Source organism: Haplochromis burtoni, unplaced genomic scaffold (assembly GCF_018398535.1).
Source record: "Haplochromis burtoni strain Fernald_Lab_line unplaced genomic scaffold, NCSU_Asbu1 Contig_71, whole genome shotgun sequence".
Lineage (NCBI taxonomy): Eukaryota > Metazoa > Chordata > Actinopteri > Cichliformes > Cichlidae > Haplochromis > Haplochromis burtoni.
In genome coordinates, this window is record NW_024582432.1 from 919889 (window position 1) to 945215 (window position 25327).

Below are 25327 nucleotides of genomic sequence, written 5' to 3' on the forward strand. Positions count from 1 at the left end.
GCAAGTCTAGTGCTGATTTTGACCTAATTTGGATGAAGGGTTCTCAAATTTTGACTATAAGTTCTTCCCTGTTACCCACTGTTTCCTCTAGAGCAGGGGTGGGGGTACTCAAGGCGTTCAAGGGCCGGTGTCCTGCAGATTTTAGACACGTCACCTCGTCTTGAAGTTCTCCAGAGGCCTGGTAATGAATTAAGCATTTGATTCAGGTTGACCCAGGGTGAGATCTAAACCTGCAGGACTTGCATTTGTATTATTTTTGGTTCACTTGTTTTTGCACAAGTTTGCACAAACCATCAGCCAGCACAAAATCCTTTCAAATCTTTATTATGTGCAATAAAATAGTTGAAAAATAAAATAATAAAAGTTCAACTGTTAAAAAGTAAGACATACATAATTGATCGAAAGAACTGGAAAACTACTGAAAATGTTTTTTGGTGAGACGTTTATCCACTTATCCATTTTCCTACCAAGGAGCTTCCCTCAAAAATGTTTCACAAAAGCATTTTCAAAGAAAATATAAAGCCAAACATAGTAGCACTTGCAGTAGAAGCAAATACAATCTTTCTGTCTTTACACACATTTGTACGGGGGCCTGGAGACGCAAAATACAAAATAAAGCAAAAAACAACAGGCAGTATGGATAGTTAAAAATCCTTATCACTCTTAAATGCAACAAATACTATTTTACTGTTTATAGGGAGCACCTTGCTTTCTTACAAATGCAGATTTCCTCATGCCTCTATGCTCAGGCCTAATTCTTGATTTCAGGGTTTGAATGGTAAATATCCTTTGTGAAAATATTCCCTAATAACTGCAATATCTTCCGCTGTTTCAAGGACTAGGACTCCTTCCATTTAAAAAATGGTGTCCCAAAATTTTTAGGCAAAGTGAAATGGTTTTATTTTCTTGTTATTTTTTTGTGTGTGCGTCTGTTTTGTAACTCAGGACCACCGTACACATATCTTACTGTCAAAAACTTCTTAAAATGCTAAACACACGGGGAGAAGAAAAACTTTAAGCATGAAAAATACCAACTTAATTCAAATGTATGAGATACAAAAACATGTTACATCCTGTATATTTTTGATCATGTGCCTGCAGTAGAGAATCAGGCTTTTTCCTCGTTAGCAGGAAATGTGCAACACAAAGTGAGTTCATAGACCTAGCTTGATATTTGATACGTATGGATATGTTAAAACAAACTGAACTTATAGAAGAAAATTACGGCAGATTGTAACAGACACGAGTTCTTATGTGGAATGTAATTTTGGTTGCAAAGTGAAAGCTACACCCCCTCGCACATATACAAAAACACTCTCAGCACTGTGAAGTCGACTCTTTTTAAAAGAGATTCTCAAATATGATTTCTCATTATGTCGAACACTTGGATGCCAGTTTGTCAAACGCGCCCTTTAAGATTCATAAAACATCTTCTTTGTGACAGTAGTTGCTCCCATGACACCCCTCTGAACCACCTCCTTGGTGATCTGACGAGTCACCATGCCGCTAGTCTCTGTGTGCTGCGTAGTCATCATCATCCCATCTGTTGGACAGACAGTGGTACATAACAGTGAGTGAACACATCCTATTTTAAAAAGAAGAGAAATGAAGCTTAGTTTATTATTTTTGTACCTGAGAAGAAGGGGTCGTCGAGCACGGTGTGGGAGATGTTAGTTCGTGTGCTGACTTCCGCTGGCATGTGGAAAACCTCCCGCCGTGTCATCGACTGGCTGCTGTGCTGGGACAAAGCACCTACAGGCAAGGAAGGACAAAAACAGATGGATGAGAAGTCTGTTATCTCCAAGAAGGAGTGACAGAAATGCGTTGAGCAATACATTATTATATAAGCTTAAGCTAATTTGCAATGCTTCATCCTACATGAGCTTTTAAAGGTATTTTAACCAAACTTTCACCACCAGGGGGCAGCATTCTACAAGTGGTGTTGAAATGTAGCTGAAATGTGCGCTGTTGTTTAATTTCTGACATATCAGGAGGTGTTATGTTTTGGCTGGCTGCCTTTATGAACAAAAATGTTATCTTAATGGCTTGCCTGGTTAAATAAAGGTTATAATAATTAACAGCACCATCTTGTGGTATAAAGTGATATTACACAAAAGCAAAGCCCAACTCTAGGATCAACCTAGCTGATATCTCCTCAACATAAGACATATAACTTTTTTTGAAATACAGGTATTTACACTGTGTAAAAATTCATAAAACCCAGGAGCACACGCAAACCTCAAACCCCAGAAAATGTAGACAGAAAAATGTAAATGGCGCCCAAACAGTAGTACAAAGAAGAGCATGCCTCACGCCTCTTTAAAAACAGTTTCAGCTTATATTTTAAAATAACCCAAATCAGGATCTACTTTTAGTTCCTCAAATAAGGACATCCACATATTGATCGCCAAACAGGAAATGCTGATCAAATCTGACAGTTACCGCTGCTCTGCTCTGAAGAGACCGTCAGTGACTTCGAACAGCTACCAAAATAACGCTGCAACTTCAAGGTGAGCGACTAAAGCCAAAAACAATGAACACCTCAGAAAGTTATGTAGGCAATCTGACTCTACAATGTCCTCTAGCTAACCATCGAGCACAACAAGATGTGCAACTAGCCAACTGCTTCCTGTGTGGACGCCCTGTAACTCATTCCCCCATAAAGACGACATTTGGTGACCTCAACGGTACCTTTAATGATGGGAGTTTTTTTTGTAAAGCCTTCCAGTGGGCTGGATCGTGTTCCTCTTTTGGGTGTCATGTAAGGTTCCCTATCTGTAAGCGGAACCTTGAGGTCAACAAGCACCTGTCAATCTTCAGATTTAACTCAATAACTTCTATTGTGCAAAGCAGCACAACAAAAGCTTGTTTTCTTAATGTTGAATCTAAGTTTTTAACATTTAAAAATGCATATTAACTCATGGAAATGATAATTTCTGTCAATTTATGCTAAAAGTAAGAATCGCTGGACAAATTTCTATTAATTCTTGATGGATTACAGAGACCTCTGCACCTTTGCTGCACCACAGTCATGCCAATATTTCTCCTTGACTGAGAGGATCATAAATTACCCCAGAGGTTCCCAGAAGATGGATCTTTTTTGGTACCAGCTTTAAAATTCATCGAGCATATTCCTGTTACATAACTCCAAAATGTTTGCTCTTGCATAGCCTCAGTCTAAAATGTCAACTCTGGACAGAAGCTGCCCTGCACTCCAATACAGACAAAGAGACTGACATTTACGCTCATCCCTCCGAGGGGATCAGCTTTTTGTCTATTTCAGCTTCTAGCAACAACCGCTGGGAGTTTTTTTGCTGTATTTTTAAAATTAATATCAGACGCCAATCTGTCAGTACGGGCTTTATCTTACTTCCATCCTGAGATTCAATGGTGATGATGCCCTCCCTCTCCGGACCGAAGCCCTGTGTGGTTCGAGCCTGGACCTTAAACTTGTAGGGCATGTTCTCAGTCAGGTTGGGAACGGTCAGACTGGTTTCAGCGCCATCGCTGTTCACCTGGAAGGAACGCATATCACCTGCAGGAAACAGGAAACAGAGGTCAAACCAAATTCACACAATTTAAAATGTAACATCTTTACAGCAAGTGACCTTTGTGCAGAAAGCCTCACCTCCGCCATGCAGCTGTTCACAGGTGACTACATATCCCAGGATTTCGCCGTTGGGCTTGCGTGGTTTCTCCCAGCTGAGCTGCAGCGAATCAGGACTCAGAGCTGTGAACACCAGAGGTCCTGGAGCGCTGGGAGTGCTAAGAGTGAAAGGCGAACCTGGAGGAAGAAGTGACAAGCGACAGCATGAGGAAGGAGAAATATTAGATCGAGTGCCTTTGTTAAGATAAGCAGACGTTGTTTTTGTGGACTGACAAGTGAATGAGCACCTGGCACAGGGCTGAGGGGGCTCTTGGGGTCGACAGCAGACTCGATGGTGATGACGCCCTCTCTTTCCGGACCCCAGCCCTCCTGGCTCTGAGCCTTCACCTTAAACAGGTAGGAGTGATTTGGCAGCAGGTCCTGGATGATCACCGAGTTCTCTGCCGGGTTTGTCACGTTGATACGCTTCATCTCACCTACAGGGAGCAGAGCGTGGTCAGCATCACCATCGGAGAAGATGTCAACTGCCTCCATAAACAGGAAGTGAATACACGCACATCCTGTTCTCGCTCTTCCACATTAACGTTGTGCTGCTTGCACTTACCTCCGTTGAGGAGCTGGTAGAGGACGCAGTATGCGAGGATGTCTTTCTCACAGTGGGGCTCCTGCCAGCTGACTTTGAGGGCCGTTGGTCCCAGTGCAGAAAACACCAGTCTGCTCGGGGTGTCTGGAATGCCGGGGGCGAGTCGTGCATCTGAGAGATAACACACAAAAACATGAGCATCCTAACAGATGTGTGGTGCGTCTTCAGATCAGAGAGGGGACAGATTAGATTTAAATGTCTTTTCTAATTTCACAAAGCCGTTTATCTCCATTACTCTGAGTGCTTTGCAGCGATGGAACTGATTTTAAGACTGTCACAGATTATATATTGCATTATACATTACAGCTCTTGCGTAGTCCTAATAGCACTGCGATTAAAGGCAGCAGGATAAACTGTATTTAACATCAAATTCCCTCACAGACCTTTTATGACATACAAGTTTTGGTGGTTTTGGCTACAAGAAAAATATAATAAAGACAATATTCATCTCCACCAAGTCCTGAAACTAATTCAAGCACCAAATCACAACAACAGTCGTCTCAAGGTGCTTTATATTGTAAGGTAGACCCTATAATAATACATACAGAGAAAAACCCAACAGTCATGTCACCCCCTATGAGCAAGCACTTTGGCAAAAGTGGGAAGGAAAAACTCCCTTTTAACAGGAAGAAACATCCAGCAGAACCAGGCTCAGGGAGGGGCGGGGCCATCTGCTGTGACAGGTTGGGGTGGGAGAAAGTCTAGCTGTTAAGCAAATGAATAAATTCAATAAAAAGCAAAACTGTAATGTGTTTGACTATTAGCATCCCTGCTAGGTCTGAAAAAAATGATGCCAAGGCACAATTCCTTCTAACGGCCAGCAGGAGGCGACTACTCTGATTGCAACAAGGAGTCAGTTTGTATGAAAATCTAAGGTCTCGATTCCCTTTGTCGGTGAGGCTGGTGATTGAATTTATGATATCAATTGCTAGCATCAAGTCTGTTTTATGAGTGTGTTCCCCTTGAAATAATGATGTGATGTGTATACATGAATGAAATATTGTGTTAATCTAAAACAAAAGGGATTTCTAGTTGTTAGAACATTGGATCTCAGAGCGAGGCAAAGTTCCACACGTTTAAAGAAGCAGCGAAGACTGCAGAGGGGTGCTTTATGCATCACACCCAGCAACCCCTTCCAGTGCTTCCATGCTTGTATGCTGCAGACTTACCATGGAGAACCCTGTCCAGACTATACAAGGCTTCATTGACGTCTGAAGACTGATTCCTGGCCCTCGAGCCCTGAGACAGGCTGTAGCTGAAGTGACTCTGGGAGCTGCTCTGCATCCCAGTGTAGCCGAACCCACCTGATGGCGCATTGAGCAGGGGAAAGGAGGGAGGGGTAGAGGGGAGCAGGACACCAGGAGGTAAAGAAAATGATGGAAGCAAAACAGAAGGGGGAGGAAAAGCGCATAAGGAGGGAAGAAAAAAGAAGTAGAATACAAATGGGGGGAGGGAGGGAGAAACAGCGATAGTCAGCTTAGCTCCTGCAAAGTCTGCTGTGCAGCCAACAGCCCCAACCCTGCTAACAGATGTCCAAACCAATGGGCTCATGCGCTTGCGTAGTTTACCTGCCGAGGCATCTTGACGGTTGCACTCCAAAAAAATAAAAAAGCGTCTCTCGTGGCCAGAAGAACAGAAATAATTCATTCTCAACTTCTCTAAATTAATTCAAACCTCTGTGAAAACTTACCAAGATCTGGGAATTTGCTTGACAGGTCTCCCATGACGATAGAATCACGGATATTTTCTTCCATGTAGCCTCGGTTCTCCGAACGCTTCCTCAGGATAACGTCAGAGGTGTGGACACCTCCGATCAAATCCTGTCTGCGAGAGCCTCCTGCATGGAAGGAGAGACAGATGAAGGATAAAGACATGCGGCGTTATGAAGTTTTACTTTACTTTTTCTCAGCGCTGCTCCCACCCTCCCATCATACCTGGCCCAGACAAGTAGGTGGTGGTTGTTTCCGTGGTATAGGAGCCGCCCGCCCCTCTGTAGTTTGAGCTCAGAGTGGACATGGGGGAGGACGATGCTGACAGGTTACGTGTTCCTGACCCTCCGGGGAAAAGGAAATTCTGTTCCCACTTCCCGTTCATATAATCTGTGATGCACGACAGCGAGAGCCGGGGTTGTTAATAACACAGTACACAATCTGCAACATTTAAAGCGTTCATTCACTCTCAGTGCCACTGATGGGAAGCAGCCTCAGCCAGAACGCGGAGAGTAAAGCAGCAACAGTTTCAGTCCCGCTTATGTGCAATAGGGCAGTGAACACTACAACCGCACTTTTTCATTCAATCAAGCTGAAATCACTTCTTTTTTATTGCTAGAAGACTGTATTTTTCTCCAAGTAAATCACATGTTATGCTTACTTGTATTGCAGCAGGTCATAGTGTCATATTTTAAAGGACGCTCACCTTAAACATGGCCAAAGTAACAAATAATGTCACAGTATGTACAAATAATCGATGTGAGCCAAACTCGGAGACGGCGCAGATTTCCTTTTATGGTCATTGTATTGCAACACCAGTGAGTATCCAGGTGTACAACAACTTGGGGAAGCCAGGTAAGGAAGAGCCAGTCAGAAGATAGAGGGCTCAAAGGAGGGGGAAAATTTTTTTTACAGCATTTACTGATTTTGTTTAAGCTGGTTAGTAAAAATAAAAACATAAAAATCACAGAAATAAAACAGCAAAATAGAACTCGGGTTAAAGCTAGGAAGCTAACACACACTACCAAACACAGTTACTATATAATCTCGGCATGTTGGTACACATAACGTCTTAGTGTTACAACACTCCCCTTAGGCTGATAAGAAATATTATTAGTCTTAAAGTTTAGCCATTTCAAATTAATGTAGTTAATGTTGAGATATTTCATTGACCTGTGGATAAAGTATCCCATGATGAAACTTAAGTACTTTCTCTATAAGCAAGTAGAGAAGTGAGCATGTCTTCATCTACAGAAGCAAAACTGTAAATGCTGTTGCTTAATGTGCAGAAAACATATCAAATACTGGCAGCCTCCTCAATGTGAATAACCGAGCCGCATATGTAAAAGCACATTCGAAAATAAAAGCAAAAACAGCTGCGAGAAAAGTGCTCCGCAGAGATGAAACTGTATTTTAATTAATAAACCCCCCAAAAAGCCTGTTTATTCTGTGCTTCTGCACACTAACTAAGCTTGTAATACAGCTTTATACCACAGGCAAGCTGCCTCCAGATCACAACCTCCCCAGTGGGACACAAAGAGAATAGACCCGATCATCAACTGGAGGTGCAGCAGTTGATGCCAGTGCTCGTCTCTGGGCAGGATAGATGGGGCAGGTGCCGACTAAGGACAAGTGGTAACATTTGAGTATGAGTTAAACCACGAAAGCAGAGAGAAACGTTGTTGCCTTGCTGGGAGCATGACTGGCCGTGCGTAACAGCTGGCATGCCGGCTGCCTATCTGCGGGGTCGGATGGAGTGGTCTTCACCTGGCAGGGGTGTTTTGGTGTAGCTGGGGTTGGGGGTCTCATCTGAGCTCGTCTCTGTGTCTGTGCTGAGCCGACTGGGGATGACATCCACTCGCCTTTTCCACGACACCTTACGGAGATCCAGGTTGGACCCCACCAACTTGACATATTTCCAGCCTTGATTTGGTGGTTACAGTGGAGAAGCAAGCAGGCCAAGGGTGGGTTTGTTTGTTTTGCTATAGAGTACTTTACAAGACAAACTGCATGCATGTACTGTAGATGTGATTATATATCGCTTAAGTGCAAACTGTCTTGGAAGTGAGTAGCAACTTTAGCACTACTGGAGAAAAATGAGAGCAACACAATGGCTGCAAAAAGCAGGAGAGTGACAGCAGACTGAAGGCATTTTGGTTTGTGATCACAGAGACATCTACTGCATATTTCTGCGGATGCAGTGGAAGCAGACTTTTGCTGCTGCTTGACTGAGGCGCTGCCTGTAGGAAAAGGCCGCCAGATGGAAGTGGTATTAAAAAAGCACGACAGAGCCTTGAGAATAACACAGAGTCTCAGAGCGCTTGTGGGTCTTTTTTATGTTTTCAGACGTTTTATACTAAAAACCTGAAAAAATTAGAAAGAACCCAAAAAAGGAAAAGTATGTATGTTCCTTCTCTTTCAGAAGGGCCACACACAATGCCTCGGAGCATCAAGAGTATGAATTGAAATCACTGGATCCACGTTACAGTCACAGCTCGTTCTCTGACACTATCAGCTCTTAAGAGGAGCTTGTGCTTTTGGCTCTGGATACCCACCGTCACCAGACACACTGGGTGTCTTGGAGCCTACAGGTGACTTCAGCACCTCGTTGCTGTACATCAGGTAGCCGTCGTACTCATCTCCTGCCTCGGCATCCACAATGGGGACATCTGGAATGATGGGAACTGGGGGCAGAAAGAAAGAGAAAGGGGTAAATGATTTCTCATGCAGGCTGAGCGCTCTGGGGAGGTCTTTGTCACAGACTTACTGGACAGCGGTCTGGCTGGCTGCGATGCCAGGTTGATGGTTGCATCTCTGAAGGGACCCCAGCCCACGCTGTTCTTGGCACGGACCTTGTACTGATAGGTTTGTGCGTTCTGGAGGTTCTCGATCAACAGCATTCGCTTTTTAGGATTGTCGATCTTCACTTTCTTAGCTGGTCCTACTGGCTCTGCGAGAAGCAACAGGATAGAATCAAACTTTGGCGCTCCCAGCGCATATGGAGAACTTTTGTGTTTTACGAGCGGGTCTCTTACTCATATCGTCATCGATGGGCGTGTAGATGACTTCGTAAGCCGTAATGTTGCCGTTGGTCTCTGCAGGCTCTGCCCAGCTGAGCTGAGTGACAGTTGGACTGATGACATTGAAGGCCAAACGACCAGGTTCTCCGGGCACTACGGGAAAATGCCACAGCGGCCATTTGTGAGTTTAAATTTAGCCTTGAGACAGGTTGTTCCAAACAAACTAGCTCTAACGTGGGGGGTAAATTGTATCCTAACATGATTGCATTGAACCACGGCATCCTTATTAGCTATAAGCTGAAGGAATCTGGGCTTTAATGTTAAAAAAAAGAAGTTGCATTTAACAGAAATTGACTGGGTTTACAGTAATTACCATCCTCCAGTGTTTGACAGGCGACGACGTCAGTATCGTAGCCATCTCCCACTGAATTGTAGGCACACACTCGCATCTCATAGTCACAGTAGGGATACAGGTTGGTCAAGTCAGCATGTGGAGTCTTCACATCTAAGACCTGGGCATCTTTCTCTGGATCACCATAGATCCAATACTTGACCTAAAAGAAAACACTGACTTGATAAATATTCCAAAAATCTTCTTGATGGGATTCAGCTCTTAAACTAAAGCCCTCTACACACCGAGCGTGTTGCGAAAAAATGGAATCCTGAATTTTTTTGAACTTGACTGAAAGTCGTGCGTGATTTGCAGAAAATCTGTCCTAAAAAAAAGCTGCCAAATGCAGTGATGTGGTTGGTGAGACCTGTTTTTTTCGTGCATAACAATCAGAAAAATCAAGCGTGATTTAAAGAAATTTGTTCGCTTCTGCAGTGTGAACGGCCGATTAGGAGTCAGTGAGTTTGATAAATATTGTTTCAAGGCCTTATCAGCGATATTTCGCGTACCTTGTACCCCATGGGGTTACCAGGTGGAGGTTCCCAGTTGAGGCGGATGCTTCTGGGTCCAGTTGCTACAGCCTTAGGGTTTTCTGGGGAGAGGAGGTGACCACCAGGTGAGGCAGCTTTCCTGTTTATGAAGCCCTTCTGTGCCATCTGTGCTATTTCAGGAGATCTTGGAACTGTGGGGATTGGAAGGAATTACCAGATAAACAAACTTGCAGTAATTCTGTTTCACAATGATTGAAACTTCTCAAATGCCATTTCAGTAAATCTTTGGATGAATGTGTTTGTGGAACTAACAGTTCACTCAACATCATCTCAACACACTTACCTCCATCTGTGACATTGACAACGGTGGTCTTCTTGTCTCCAATAGAAGCGTTGGTACTTGGTTCAAATAGCTCAAGCTGGAAGGTCTCAGGCTGGATGGGTCCGGGGTAGGCTTTTGGATCAATCACAATGTTCTTTTCTGTCTCTCCGGGAGAAAACTTCAGAGGGCCAGATAACTCAAAGCGCTGGGCCTTCTTGGTGCGCCATTTCACTGTGGCAGGGGTCTCGGGGCTGCGAGTGCGGACCACTGGAATGATGTAGGTTGGATCTGTTGTGGTGAAGTTCTGGGTGCCCTTCTTGAACGCCATCACACTGGGTTCTGTGTGATAAAGAGCGATAATGTGGGAAAGAGGAGCAACTTTAGCGATCAATTCTTCTCTTAGAATCAAGGCTGTGATCAGAACACTTGTGCATCCATTTACCTGGCAGGTCTGCGATGGTAACAGTGGTTCTCGGGTAGCGTCCCAGCTTGGCACCCTGCCTTGGATTACTGAGGTCCATGACAAACTGTTTGACCTGTTTGTCTTCTAGTAGACCATCTTTCTCACTCAGCTCCAGGAGACGAACAGGAACTATCTTCTGAGTCTCACCTGGACCATAGGTCAGGTCTCCTTCTACAGTCAAGTAGTCCTGAAATACATTATGGAGGAACCGTTTGGTAATGTGGAAAACCCACTGACCTATATCACACACGCTGACTGTGATTAGAAGTTGGCACAAGCCCGTAAAGGCTCTAAAGTAGGGGTCTCCAACTCTAGTCCTCGAGAGCTGCTGTCCTGCAGCTTTTAGTGCCAGCTACTCCAGCAAGCTGAATCAAATGCGCAAATTACCTCAAGTGTGGCAAAGCCGTTCATTTGATTCAGGTGTGTTGGAACAAGGATGCATCTAAAAGCTGCAGGGCAGTAGCTCTCGAGGGCTGGAGTTGGAGACCCCTGCTTTCTAAATCTGGCTGAAAATAAAACATTTAGTGTTTTGGTCACGTCCTTGGATTTTTAGAGGTAATCGTGACCATATTTGGATGATGGTTAACAAGCTGCATCCACCTTTGGTATATAAATAAAAATAAAATAAAATCTTTTTGAATTTGAAGTCCCAACAGCATCCAAATGGATGAGTTATAAAACACTCACCCAGTGTACAATTGTTATTAACAAGTTGTAGAGATGATACAGTTTTCAGACTGTAAACGTGTTGATGTCTTAACATGGACGTCTGTGAGTGCTTACTCACTTTTCGGAGACACCTTAATGTGGCCATGTTGGCTTCATTTTTCAGTCCCATCCATATCATACATAAAAAGCCGCACATGCTACCAGTACGCAGCAGCTCACCTTCTTATCCTTGGCAGTGAGGTCTCGTGAGCGGTATGCGACTTGTGTGCGTCCGTCCTCAATGATCTCTCTGCTGACTGGGATGTTGGCCACTCCATCCTTCCTGCTGTAGGTGTAAGACGGCTGGAGGAATGAAAAGACACTGGTGGCTGGTGGAGGAACAGAGGAAAGAATCAGTTTATACGATCAAACATCATACACTGTTCAAACCACAGGGCCTCTCGAACTTTAACTCAACATTCCTCACCGTGCTCTTTGATGATGGTGATGTTAACCAAACGTTTTCCAATCTCTGCAATCCCCAAAGGCACATCTACAGCCTCCACCAGCAGTTGTTTCTTGTCATCGTCTTCATCTTTGACAAAGAGCGGCACATGGACGTCTACTGATTCCACACCTTCTTGGAACTCTATGGCTCCAGCAGCCTCTGCAGAAGAAGAGCAGATTTATGGCAGGCAGTAATAAGAGTATAGCTTGGCTTTGCTGCAAACAAAAGATCCATTTTAACCATTTGGGCACGCAAATAACACACACCTCTATCTGTAGCTACTGTGTAGTAGCCCGGCACCACTTTCAGGTCGTGGAAGTTTCCAGACTGGACGTTCTTTTCAGTAAGTTTGACGATATCTGGGTAGCTGCTGCGAGGAGCAGACAAGACGGTGTCCATGATGGTGTAGTCCTGCCTAAAGAGCACAGCAGGGCCAGAGAAGTTAGACATGAATCACCTTAGGTTCCCTAAGAAGACAAAACCTGTACAAAACCTGTACCGTTTTATTATTTATTGCATTATTACAATATTAATGATACCTTTTTCCAGCATTTCTCTGTGTTCTGCAAGGGCAAAGAAAAAGCAACAATTACTGAGAAAATCAACCATTTGTTTCTAGCTTTGATGACAAAAAAAGCACACATATTTTGGTGTTACTGGACATTTAGTCCATCTTACCTGAAGGAGGTCTTCTGCACCTTCTGCGCCCCAGGAATTTGCTTGTACAACTCATTTAGCTAAATGGAAAAACAAACAGCTAAGTGAAACTGTTCCTACACTGATACATGCCCACAAACAATCCAAAAGACTCACATTATCTGCAACTTCCTTGCGGAGCTGGTCACCCTCTCTGGAATCGGGGTGTGTCAGGCTCTCAGAGAAGAGCCTGTTCAGTCGAAGTGAGATCGGGAATGGGACTACAAAAGTTGAAAAGAAAGAAAAAATGTGTGTAAAAGTTTTTTTTACTCCAAAACTCCATTTGACTTTTTCTTCAATTTTTCTGCTTTTGAAAGAACTCACTGGTCTCTTTAGGGTTTGGCTTTATTAGAGCCTGGGGGTGATTGGGTCCACGGTGGACATTGTCTGTAACCTTCCAGCGAACCACATCGGTACCTTTGGGTGGACCGGTCCTCACCATCGGTGTGTCAAGATGATCTGAGGTAAGCAGAGACTGACGGAGCAAATATTCATCTTCTTTGAATCCAACCATGCGGCCTGAAAGTAGAATTCAACATGAGGTCGCTCACCTTCAACACAAACCCCTGCTGGAAATGATGAATAATATACAACATGATAAACATCTTACCTCTCCTACAGCAAGGCAGCAGAGCCAGACAGCTCTGTGTTGAGAAAAGACAGAAACCATTACCTCCCCTGTGACTTATATAAAAAATTAATTATTTACAGTTCCAAATGTGAGTGTTTATTACCTGAAAGCAGGCCTTGCAGCAGGCGCAATACTTCCAGCAGCAAAGCAGCAGAAGAGCCAACAGCAACAAGAGGAACAGGATGAGGGGAAGCAACCACAAGAGGCTCCCAGGGGGGCAGTCTGAAGAGTCGTCAGGAGAAATTGATAAAGTTAGAAACAAAATCATAGAAAGCACAGCTGCTAGAGCTGCAGCTTTGTTGTTCTAAAGTCTGTGTGATATCATTAAATCTTTTGTTGAAAACAGTTATGTATATCGGTTTATGAGCAGTCACAGAATACTGCTGAAAATCTTTATTTCTTAACATCAAGACTGGATTACAAAGTGTGGAGTGAAGCCATCTACTCCAGGGCTCAGAGCTCATTCGCCGTAACATACTGGAGGAAGTTCTATCCAACTGCTAACTGTGATTAACCCTCTTTTTTTTAAGAAAGGACCTTATCTGGCTCGCTGCATTGGTGGGGCCATAGTGACTGCAATCCAGGAGAGGTAAAACAGGAGTTGAAAACAGGAGTTGCTTCCTCTGAAGGTTGTACATGGTTTTCACTTTGAGACAGGGTTAAGAGCTTGGGCAATTGGGACACGCTCAGTGCCAAAGCCACTACTTCGCTACATCAAAAGGTGCTAGTTGTCATTCAGGTAACTCACTAGCTTGCCTACTGGGGGTTTCAGGAAGGAGGCCTTTGGGGCAGATCCGGGACACTCTGGAGTTTGCGTCCCGGAGCCTCGGTGTTTTACCAGAAGAGCTGGTGGTGTGTATGAGGTTCATTTTTTCAAGCCTGATAAGATTCACTGCACTTCTTAGTGTCGTTAAATACGTTTGCATAAATAAAGAGCGCATAAAGTTAAAGAACAATTAATCCTAAGGTTATTATTATTAATAAGATTACAACACACGACACACTACACCTGCAGTTAATTTTCTCCAAACTACTCTTATCACACTCATGACAAGAACTTTTAAATTAAAGAAATTTGTGTGATCATGTAGGATTCCTCCACATTCAGCAATCACATATTATAACACATAAGCTGTTGTCACAAGAGCACAGAGCAGATGTAAAATACAAACACTCACCCTTCTTCTTGAGCACCTGAACCTCCAAATCTGTCTTTTCTGAATCTTTCGCGTTGTCAACGGTGTAGTGGTACGTGCAGTCATCGTCCTCGTCACGGAAACTGCATGACTCATACACTTCCTCCTCTGAAAACGCAAATCATGATCATTAAGCGTGTGTTATTACTGCTAAAAGTGTCCTAGCTGATAATCATTGTTTAAGTTAATTTGTAGGTTTTTACTTTTTTTCAGTTCGTCCACCATGATGACTTTGAACGGACACTTGTCACACTTCTCTGTTTCCTTCATCTCTCCCGTCTTCCAGGCCTGACACTGGACACAACTCCTCGTGCCCTCACACACACCTAGCTGAGCCTAGAAAAGTTACGAACACACGAAGAGAAACTCAAGCAAGACCACTCAGATGTTAACTGAGGCTAAAAAGTATTTACATATCTACTTATCCACCCACCTGGAAATTTGGCTCACAGGTTGAAGTCAACTCCATCCCAGAGTCTGAACATTCACACCGGCCGCATACACATTTACCTCGACCACCGCAGATAACCTGGCACACACAAGGACACAGTCGTGCGCTTCTTATATTTAAAGATACATGATAATTCAATATAATTAACAAATATAAATGGCTCTGCTCACCCCTTTGCTGTCCAGACAGGTCTGGCTGCTCGTGGGACACTCGCAAGCATTTCCTGTCCAGCCCTCAGTGCACGCACACTGACCCTTAACGCAAGAGCCACGGTCTGATGAGAGAGGAAAGAATGAGATGTAACATTTTTGTACATTTAGAGAGTTTTGGAAGTAACACTGCTGGAAAATAAGATCGCTATTATCAATATTATCAAGGTGACAAAGCTAACAAACCCAGCAAACAAACACAATTACAATTTACTTGAGTCTTTATCTGCTAAATGTCCCTTTGACTTCTGACTGAAAAAATAAGCTAGCATGAAAGTGTCAAAAATCTGCAGTTCCCCTAGTGGCCACTTGAGGCTGTCTAAAAATGTTCAAGAAGTCTGTGTTTCAGCATTAATGAGTGAATTTCCAGTATTTTATTAGCCTGCTGCCTAGCACTAATTAGTAGCACCAAGCCGATAATTTCTAGGGTAAAATACACAAAATGACAAAGTCAAGTGACATCACCGTGACTACATCCATTATTCTTAGTTTGCAGTGGCAAGAGTCACAAAACATCATAGTCTGGCGTACCATTGCAGAGGAAACCTGCATGCCTTTGGCACTGGGTCTTGTCATACTCGCAGTAGGGTCCTTCAAACTGATTTGGGTTGTAGCATATGCAGGTTCCACACTCCTGACATTCTCCGCGTCCGGAACAAGGTTCATCTGTTTCCTTTGCTTTGCACTGGTTGATGTCTGCAGCTGAACCACTCCCTGAACAATTACAGAAAGGACCCACCCTGGAGAGGAGACGTGACAGCAAACTATATTAAACCAAAAAGTCTGAAATCATTTTCATATGCGCCATCCTGGTAAGTTTTTTAAAATTATTTCTATGGAATGAATAATTAAGTCTCACCAGCCACCATGGCATCGACATTTCCCACACACCAGGTCTCCTTTTCCATTGCATCGAGGTGCATTACGAATGGGTGACTGGAGAAGAGTTAAAGATAAAGTCTTTTAAAGATGATCTGCCATAAAGAAATGTGACTTTAACTAGGCTTTTTGTGTGCTTCTAACCTTCTCACAGTCACAGGTTGGACACAAAATTGTGGCATCAACCATGACCCCGGTGCTAAAGGTGGTCGGTTTGACTCTCATTACTCCCTTGTTTTCATTCGGGTCCATTTTGCAGACGTGGTTTTCATCAATCATCCGTTGAGCTTTGAGCTGCATCACGAATTTGCCCTAGAAATCACACAAACACACACACACAAAATCATGTCACCAAATCCATTTAGGTAGTTCCTCCTGTTCCTGCTTCCTGTGGTTGGCTAAAAAAGTAAATCAATCCCCACAGACTGTCATGTGAAAATATCAGACTTTACAGTATTAAAATGCATTTTTTACAACCTGATTCAAAACTGTTTTGGCCTGGTTTCCTTTTATAACTCTGATTTGGATCTGGTTACATCAGTTTCATCATTCATTACTTATTAGGTTAACTGGTGACTGGCCGTGGCATGAACATGAGCATGTTTGGTTGTCTCTCTCTTGCTTTCCTGTTAAAGACTGGTGATGTATAGCTAAGTTGGATAAGCAAGAAAATAGATCTATGGATGTTTAACAGGGCAAAAATGTGTACAAAACAGTGGTTTTCTGCCAGGGCAAGCAAAACCTAATGATTTGTAAATGATTTGTACAGTGTATCCTTTTCCACTGTAACACAAATTTTCTCTTAGTAACCACTTTGGCCAAAATGTCTGGGGCTCATTGTCTCTGCTTGCTTTTCTGTAAAAGTCACCACATGCCACTAGTGAAAAATAATTATTTACTATTTGGCAACAGAGTAAAATGGTTATTACGTTTGATAGAATAGCCTCACGTTGATTTTATGACTCTTTTGTTGTTTGCTTTATCATGCAGTTAACTGCAGTGAGTCTTAATTATGTATATCAGTTTTTTTACAGTAAAATCGGGAGTGCGGTGTTACATCATTTAAATTCTGAAAATCCCAGTTGTTGCCAACAAAAATAATAATCTATTACACAAATACATTTATTAGTAAAATAATTGTTTATATCTTTTTTGGCACATACAATTTTTCCTGGCTGGAAATTAAATTCCCCGTATTTTGCAATCTGTCCACTTTCTTTCAAGAACTTCGCCTCGAAAGCCTTGGGCCTGTCCTCTGCACGGATGCTCATCTTAGCTCGGATATTCTGAAAAGACACACAGTATAAAAACCTATCAGCATGCAGAGATTGACTGAACAGAGTACAAAGTGCTAGCAACCGTGAGCTGTTACCGTAAAGGCAGTCTCCATGACTTCAAGGATATTGGATGAGTCTTCTTGCAGCAGACCAACCTCAGCAATGGGAAAATACTCTTTGAGTTTCTGCACACAATACAAAAAAATGTCATGGCATAAAAAAGGAGTTATCTATTTATCACAGACTTTCGGTATGACTTAAGTGAAATATGAAGATCTAAAGCCCACCAACCTGGTAGTGCGTGTAGGAGTGGTCAGTGACAGCAAAGATTGGGATAATGTTGTTTTTTCCCAGGAGACGGACCAGCGTTGGTATTGATGGGTAATCCTGTTTTGTAGCCTCTGTGTAAGAACCCTGCTCGTTGAGATGGCATTGCTCATCATTGCGTGGCAAGATGCCTGCTAGCACATTAGCGCCATCAGCTTCATAGTGGAAGGCTGACTCCGTGGAAAAGACCAGGAGATGTGTGCTGCCTTGTCGCCAGCCAATTTTATCCTAGAATAACAAAATACAATGTAGCGCAAAAGATATGTGGTAAATAAATTACAAGGGCATTTAGGGAAAACGTGCATGTTCAACCTTTGCTGGTCAGAAGCCTTTCTTTCCAAATATTCCTCAAACAGTAACTCCTCATTTTCTGCCCACTTGGAAACAGAAGAAACTAAACTGTAATGGAAATAGCATCTATTTGACAGGAAAGAGCTATTGTGTTTATAAGCTACTTGGTAAAATTACCACCAGGGTTTTCAAAATATGGCCTGAAGGACCTAAATAACCTTTTGTACATGAAAAACTAGTGTTCGTTTCATTACATCACACTTCGGTTCATATTATGATAGAGGAATGGAGCATTGTAGACATTGTTTTTCTTTTTTTAACTGCTGGGAAAAAATATGTTTACAAAAAATTATAAACTGGCACAAAAGTATAGTTATATGTGAGAATACTGAGAGTTAGTGTGAATGACACAGTACAGCATAAGTTGTCTGCCTGAACGAAGCTGCAGGCTTTACTTCAATTAACCAGCAGCATGTATTCTAATTAGTCTTTGTTGAGCATGATTATCACCAGTGCTGTTCAGAATTTTGTAAAGGACGGACATTATGCTTCCACTTCGGTTGTCTAAGGATCTTGTCTCTGCTTTTTTGTTCGTGATGTGGTTCTCTTAGTTTCATCAGGTGGTGATCTCCAGCACTGGAACAGTTGAGAGCTGAGCTGGAATGAGAATGAACACCTTCATGTCTGAGGCTATAGTTCTGAGCAGGAAGAGGGTGAAGTGCCCGCTCCAGGTTGCTGCCCCAAGCGGAGGAGTTTCAGTATCTCAGGGTCTTGCTCACAAACGAGGAGAGAGGGAAAAGAGAGGGATTGACAGACCAACTTGTATCACATCTGCAGTGATGTGATGTACAAGTCCGTCGTAGTGAAGAGAGCAGAGAGTCAAAGTGAAGCTGTCAGTCTATGAACCTACCCTCAGCTGTGATTACAAGCCCTGGGAAGTAACTAGAAGGATACAATTGTGGATACAAACAGTAGAAATTAGCTTTCTCTGACAGGTGGCTTTGCCTCTTCCTGAGGAAGAAAGGAGCTAGTTGGGCATCTGACAAAGATGCCTCCTGTTTGAGGTGTTCTGGGCATTTCCTACCAGGAGAGGTAGAACAGGAGTAGGTCCTGGGGTAGATCCAGCACACAGCGGAGAGATTACATCTCTCTGCTGTCCTGGGAATGCCTGTGTTTCGGTTGATGAGCTGGAGGAGGTGATTGTTCAACGGACTGGGCTTTTCTACTTAAGCTGCTGCCCCTGCGATCTGGCCCAGACAAGCGGCAGAAAACGGACCCGGTGACAGTCTTAGACCTGTGAATTTAACACAAATGTAGGCGTAGCAACACTGGTTTAGTATTTTTATTTACCCCGCACACTGCAGCCTGCAATATGGCATCGAAGCCTCCCTCTGGGGCATCCAGGTTGCCAGAAATTCTCTCCTTCTGAAGTTTCTCGGTGAATTCACTTACGTTGCTTGTCAATTTAATGACATTTTTGAAAGCAAACGGAGGGTCGCTGTTGGGCCATGGCTGTTTAAGTCTGACAAAGAGGATGGAAAAAAGACAAAGAGGAAATGATGTTTTGACTATGCTAATGCACGTACAGACTGTGCTCAACTTTCTTCATTTTTTCTTACTTGATGGGCCTCATGTCAGTCTGGGGCTCTATCACTTTGTCCACAAACTCTCCAAATCCAATAGTGTAGTCACTCGACAGATTCCCCACCAGCAAAGCTACAGGAAATACATTCCCAGTCAGTATAACATCGACACTCATCAGGACACATCGCCTTTGCAAGGATGCTCACCCAACTGCTTCCCCATTTTTTTCAAGTTGTCCAAATCGTCCTCCATGGAATTTGAAAAGTCCATAAGAATATAAAGATCCAGAGGGCCTTTCTCTGGGGCAAACACCTGCACCGTCATGTTTTTCTCCTCCCCTGGCAGGAAGGTCATCATGGTACTCTGTGGTGACACCTGAGACTTCTCAAGATTGACGTTGATTGATTCATTCTGCCCAGAAGGAGAGATAGAAGAAGAAGAACATGTGAAAGTTGAAATCTAGAAATTCTTTTGACTGAAAACAATTAATCTGAGGCCAAACTGGTGGAAGAGTGATCAGGACTTACCTTTAGTATCTCCTGGCTGCTTTTAACTGTAATGATGCTTGCAGCCTGGCAGCCATGGACAATTATGTTCTTATGCAGGTCACAGCGAGGGCCATTATAGGTCTGAGTGAGAAGGAAGATTGATTTGTGAAGACTGCTTTCCTGCAGAATCTTCATTTGACCACTTAGGTAAGATGATTGGAAAGGGAATACATTCAGTCTATAGACCAGGGACGTGACACTTGTTATACAGAACATATACAACAGACTTAAGTGGGTCGGACCAGTGAAACTACATGATAAATGTGTAAAATCACAGAAAGGGTTTTTGCAGTTCATTGCCCAAACTGTCCTGTAATTATAAAACATAAAGTTTTCATTAATTCACAGAAAATATCCTGTTCTGTGAATTTACTTCAAGAAAAAAAACAAACCAGACACTTCTTTAGTGTATAGTTGAAAAACAGGAACTTTTCTGTCATTAAAATGTCATTGTTTATGTAGTTGTTGACTACAACCTAATAGATAAACTTCACTACTTCACATAAGGCAACAGTGTCACCTGAAATTCAAAATGCTAAGAATGAGAACATTGAGAATGAATCGTCTTTCTGCTCTTTCGTATTTCTGCAGTTTTTTACTCTCACCTCTTCAGAGCAGTAAGCGCAGCCGACCCCGGCTTGCAGACATTCTGAGCAGGAGCTGGCCCTGGAGGCAAAGCAGTAGTTCTCTGTTGGAGCAGAAAGAAAATGAAACGCTCTCAGAAGGAATCACAGAGAGGAAACGCAGTGAGAACCGAACCTGTGAACAGCAGCTCAACTGACACCGAGCACATCTTCAAATCTCTCATTTTGGTCCTGTATTCCATAAAAGTTGTCTAAACCAGCAGGTTTAATAGAGCTTTTATAAAATTAAGGTCAAATCCAACTTCTTCATTCATAAAAAAAATAAATAATACGCCAGTTATAGCTTTCAGTAATCAATTTGTAATTCAGTCGACATAATGAAATGAGTGTACAAATCTGGTGAAAATCTGCAAATGAGCACAAGACAGTTTGCAGATAGCGCAGGTTCTGTCAATCTACACCTCAGTGGCTTCAAACAAACAGCACTGAGAAATATTTCACAATAAATGTTCTCAATAAATAAATGTGTGTCTAGTTGAGGTAACATGTATCTGGTCTTTCTCACCTTCAGCATAGGAGCAGGTCAACAGGACCGCTACAAGCGCGATCCCTACCGAGAGATGTAACGTCCATCTCCCCATCTCCTTCCTGCAAGAAAAACAGAACAAATTTGAAAAAAATCAAATGTAGAAGAATTCTCAAATCCACTTTTAGGGAAAGAAAAGAAAAAAAGAAGGTCAGAGAATCTACTTTCCTCTGGTGTAATTTGAACCACCTGCACTCTCGGGGCCAGACAGAGAGACCAGGCCCAGACGCTCCCCTTACCTTCACTTCAGTTTGGGAAAACAGCAGCTTCCAAAGACAAACACTAGACCCTATTAAAATACATTCACTGATTTCTATTCTTTAAAACATTGGACACTTTTTAGGAGTGTTAGCAAAGAGAGAATATGTTAGTACAGCCAAATACAATAAATAAATCATCTCTAATTCAAACTGTTAACTGACTTCTCTAGAAGAAACTTCAGCAGAAGAAAAAGCTGCTTCTGAGGTCGATCGTGGCCAATACTGGGGACCGTACATCTTGCACTACACACATTCAATACAGCTCCACTGTAACGGTGTAGGTGGAAATCTCAGATACAGATCAATAAAGAAAAAAAGGTTCCCAGCAAACTTTATCTTTGCAGCAGAGTGATGGATCGAATCCTGACATGAAAGGGCGGATGCATGGTGGGACCTGGAAATATTCGCAGCAGCACGCTGTGCAGACTCTTCACAACAAAACCACTTTATAATTTCATTCTGGAATCTTGGATGGAAGCTGCAAAAAACACTCCACCGAACACGGCACTGAACAAAGGGCGCTGTGTGGCATGAAATGTCTCTGTAATTGCTGCAGTGGGCATATGCGATTTGAGTGCACACGCAGAAAAAAAAGGAAGAAAAGAAGGTGATTCGCGCCACGAAGATTTACAACCCTGAAAAGGAATTTCTCCTTCGGGCGAGAGAATGACCTGTGCGAGTTAAAAACACAGCCTGAAAAACACATGGGAAAGCCAACCTGGCAACTCGGTGTGAACTTGAGCTGGCTGCAGGTGTGTGTGTGAGCAATAAAGAGCTGGGCCTGAAACACAGAACAAACCAGCTCTTATCCCCAAACTTAATCATGAGTCGTCGAATATGAGCTAAAAAAAAGTGCAACTTTGCATTTTGCTCCCGCTCAGGCGAAATCAAAGGCACGCAGGCATTTATGACACTGACACAAATTACAGCTTTGAGGGGACAGAAAACAGAGCAGAGTCATTCGTGCTGATTTGTGTTTTTTTCTTTGCTCAGAAGGAGTCTGCGGGGCATTAAGCTGGGCTTGTTTCTGCACAGACAACATCATGCCCGCCAGGTGAACATACCACCGCTGGGTGCGGGTCCGACCTCGTCTTGACATCATCAGTGAAAGGGCAGGAGGGTCTTTTGTAACATGTTTGAAGGGTGACACCTGAAACCCGCCCTGCTATCTGCAAATTCCTCCCTTAAAACCACAAACAGCACAACACAAGCAGCAACACAACAGGCAGCAAAAGAAGAAGGATTACTCTCCCCATAGCTGATCCACTTCACCTGTGCTACACTGCAGTCTGGGTTTTGATGTGAGCAATCATGCAGAACGAGAAGCCAAATTCACAAACACACACAAAGAAAAAAAGAAAATAACAAGTAAACTTAAAGCAGCTTTGTTTAAACCTCAGTCATCGGTCTTGCATGCAATTCTAAAACCATGTGGCCTGATATAAAGTTATATAACGCACGTTTCACAGCCAGACACTTCGCTCAAAAGTCATGCAAACACCAACAGGTAGAGTAGCCAGCCGATTTCTCGAAGCTCTGCGATTATCGTTTAAAGAGGACGAAACAATGGAGCCATCAGGCAATTTACAACCGCACACAAAGAGATTACTGATCAAACAAACCTGTTACTGTGTTCTCGCCCAGTCCAGGTCCAAAGGTGCAGCAATAAATAAGAAAACTATTTCCCTGTTTTTTTTCTCTGCTTTGTTTAACCCAGTAGTTTGGTGAAGAGTTTTTGTATCCACCTGTTCACAGAAAAAGGAAAAAAACCCCAAAAACTTCAAATCCTTGTGACCAAGTTGACAGTTCCCCTTACAAACAGAAACGGACGCACTTCCAGCTTCTACTTTCTTCTGTTTCTTTGTTCCTGTACAGTCCGCTCTGGTCAAATATTGACTTATTTGCCCTCAAACTGCGCTCACTCAAGTAAGAGTGAGTGTGCGTGTGTCTCAGAGTGTATGTGGGAGAGATATGAGACGCAGTGAGAGCAGCTGACTGAATATACTGCGAGGGCTGTGACTTGATCCCTCCTTTTGCTCCTGCATGCTCACGCACATGCTCACACACACACACACACACACTTTCCTATCCAGGTGAGTAGTTCTAACAGATAGAGTTAACTCCCTTCCGCCGCCTCCATCTTCCCCACCCTGTTAAGTTAAAAGGTCCACACCTCTGTGCGTCAGCCCCCCCTCCCGCCCGTTGCATTCCACCCCAGCGGGAGTTCACCTGTGTGGGCTTGACACTCTGCAGTCAGTCCCCTCCTTCAGCAGCCTCCTCCCATGCTCTTGGGAGTGGCACACAGAGCAGGTCTGCCTGCAGGCTACGGGAAACAGTTCTGTGATTTGTGTTTACACAACCGTGTACTCATACTTGCAGGGCACATTTTCTTCTTGTACTTACATCTTCCAGTATTTCATATTAATGTACTGATTGCCACACTTCACAGTCCTCACTGTGTTTCCTTTTTTTTGTGTAGGTACATTTTAAACCGAAGGTAAAGAAAATTTAACAGTTTCAATGTTTAAATATATTCAAGTGTCATTCTCACAATTTGTTGGAAAATCTTCCCAACCGAACAGCAAGAAGAAGTATATTAATGCCTGATGGGGCAGCTCGTAAGAGCTGTTCCAACTCTGCATGACATCGTTTGTGCAGTTTGTTCAAACTCATGTATGGAGGTCCTAAACTGCGAAACGAAACATTTTTTTAAAAAAGGGAACATTTTCAGTTTGATCTTTTTTCTTTTCTCTTTTAGGGGGTCACGCTTTTGAATTTTATTTATTTTTTTCATGTTTGGATTTTGCAGTTCAGGACTCCTGCATGAGGACGGCAAATATTATTAAATTGACATTTGCCCAGCACGACACTGGTCAGTAAAAGAAGCATATATTTATTATTGGTTGGGTTAGCAACAGGTTAGCAACCTCAGGACCAGTTGGCCAAAGTCCCAAATTGAAATTGTGTTTCTTTTGACTTGATGGCTGTGAAGGCCATCCGAGCACACAACTCATTCTCGTGTTGAAGAAACCAGTTTGAGATGAGTTCAAAATTCAATTTTATTAATATAGCGCCAAATCACAATAAGAGTTGCCTCAATGCTCTTTATATTGTAAGGTAGAGCAGGGCTCGCAAAATCGCTAGCCCGACGTCCCGGGGCTAGCGATTTTTCCAGTCGGGCTACCAAAATCTAACTCAGCCCTGCCCGTCGGGCTATCATAGGAAGGAAAATATATGTCATGCTTTTGCATTCTTTCGCCAATGTAGCTGAGTAATTATGTCATTGGCATCGATGAGCCACTGTCAATATGTGACATATTGAAATCGCTTTTGAATTTGCGCTTGTTTTTTTGCTTTCACTTTCATTTTGCGATCGCGCGAATGGTGTGTAGAGAGCACCAGCACTGATTGGTGAGTGACGATTAATTGCGCACCATTTCCTCTGACTTCGTCTTATCACTCATTAGCTTACTGTTCAAACGCGACAAGTGAAATCTCCCACAGCAAGCTTAAACATGTGAGAGGTTGAGTGCCCAAAGAATCGCTGACCGTTATGTAAGTACGTGTGTAAAAGCACCAGGATTTACGCCGGTGTTTTAGTTCTGCTGAGCCAAATAAGACAGGTCAGGGTGAAGAAGGGGCAGCCAAAGAAAAGCTTACCACAAAACGGAAAAGATATGACAAATCAGACTATAAGGCAAAAAGAAAGCGCAGCTTTTTTGGTTTCATGGACAAAAGAATTTCTGTGGCTGGAATATGACGAGCTAAATAACATGATGTTCTGCCAGGTGTGTTGTGAGTTTCATTTGATTTCTGAGTCGACAAGCACCTTTGTTACTGGGACCAGTAATTTTAAGAAAGACCCCATCAGAACCCATGAGAAATGCAAGAAATGCATTATTGCCCAGTCTGCAGTATCTTTCCAGGAACAAACAGCAATTGCAAAAAACATACTAAAAATAAACCAAGCACAACAAGAACTCCTGAAAAAGCTGTTTAGAACAGC

General features: G+C 43.0%; 1 protein-coding gene across 3 annotated transcripts in view; it reads right to left on the reverse strand.

Annotated features, from left to right (window-relative positions):
- Positions 1-308: 308 nt before the first annotated feature.
- itgb4 (integrin, beta 4) overlaps positions 309-25327 on the reverse strand; it is a 26957-nt gene continuing 1938 nt past the window's right edge. Inside the window, exons 1-42 of one of the 3 annotated variants that reach the window (XM_005923804.3) lie at positions 22944-23353; positions 21041-21123; positions 20497-20579; positions 19871-19972; positions 19550-19754; positions 19379-19475; positions 19110-19281; positions 17433-17696; positions 17237-17326; positions 17028-17150; positions 16009-16176; positions 15845-15921; positions 15517-15725; positions 14947-15050; positions 14759-14854; positions 14529-14661; positions 14308-14433; positions 13233-13351; positions 13109-13142; positions 12823-13017; positions 12616-12719; positions 12481-12539; positions 12342-12365; positions 12069-12217; positions 11782-11961; positions 11535-11683; positions 10626-10833; positions 10205-10522; positions 9880-10052; positions 9353-9533; positions 8995-9132; positions 8727-8909; positions 8515-8643; positions 6185-6349; positions 5941-6087; positions 5420-5554; positions 4212-4361; positions 3895-4083; positions 3629-3784; positions 3371-3535; positions 1633-1752; positions 309-1543 (exon numbers count right to left, since the gene is read on the reverse strand). In XM_005923804.3, the coding sequence (XP_005923866.1) occupies positions 1413-1543; positions 1633-1752; positions 3371-3535; positions 3629-3784; positions 3895-4083; positions 4212-4361; positions 5420-5554; positions 5941-6087; positions 6185-6349; positions 8515-8643; positions 8727-8909; positions 8995-9132; positions 9353-9533; positions 9880-10052; positions 10205-10522; positions 10626-10833; positions 11535-11683; positions 11782-11961; positions 12069-12217; positions 12342-12365; positions 12481-12539; positions 12616-12719; positions 12823-13017; positions 13109-13142; positions 13233-13351; positions 14308-14433; positions 14529-14661; positions 14759-14854; positions 14947-15050; positions 15517-15725; positions 15845-15921; positions 16009-16176; positions 17028-17150; positions 17237-17326; positions 17433-17696; positions 19110-19281; positions 19379-19475; positions 19550-19754; positions 19871-19972; positions 20497-20579; positions 21041-21116 (5826 nt within the window). In that variant the 5' untranslated portion in view covers positions 21117-21123; positions 22944-23353 and the 3' untranslated portion in view covers positions 309-1412. Of the gene's footprint in view, positions 1544-1632; positions 1753-3370; positions 3536-3628; positions 3785-3894; positions 4084-4211; positions 4362-5419; positions 5555-5940; positions 6088-6184; positions 6350-8514; positions 8644-8726; positions 8910-8994; positions 9133-9352; positions 9534-9879; positions 10053-10204; positions 10523-10625; positions 10834-11534; positions 11684-11781; positions 11962-12068; positions 12218-12341; positions 12366-12480; positions 12540-12615; positions 12720-12822; positions 13018-13108; positions 13143-13232; positions 13352-14307; positions 14434-14528; positions 14662-14758; positions 14855-14946; positions 15051-15516; positions 15726-15844; positions 15922-16008; positions 16177-17027; positions 17151-17236; positions 17327-17432; positions 17697-19109; positions 19282-19378; positions 19476-19549; positions 19755-19870; positions 19973-20496; positions 20580-21040; positions 21124-22943; positions 23354-25327 lie in introns of those variants that run through there. The other 2 variants (XM_014334051.2, XM_005923806.3) reach the window with 2 other exon arrangements.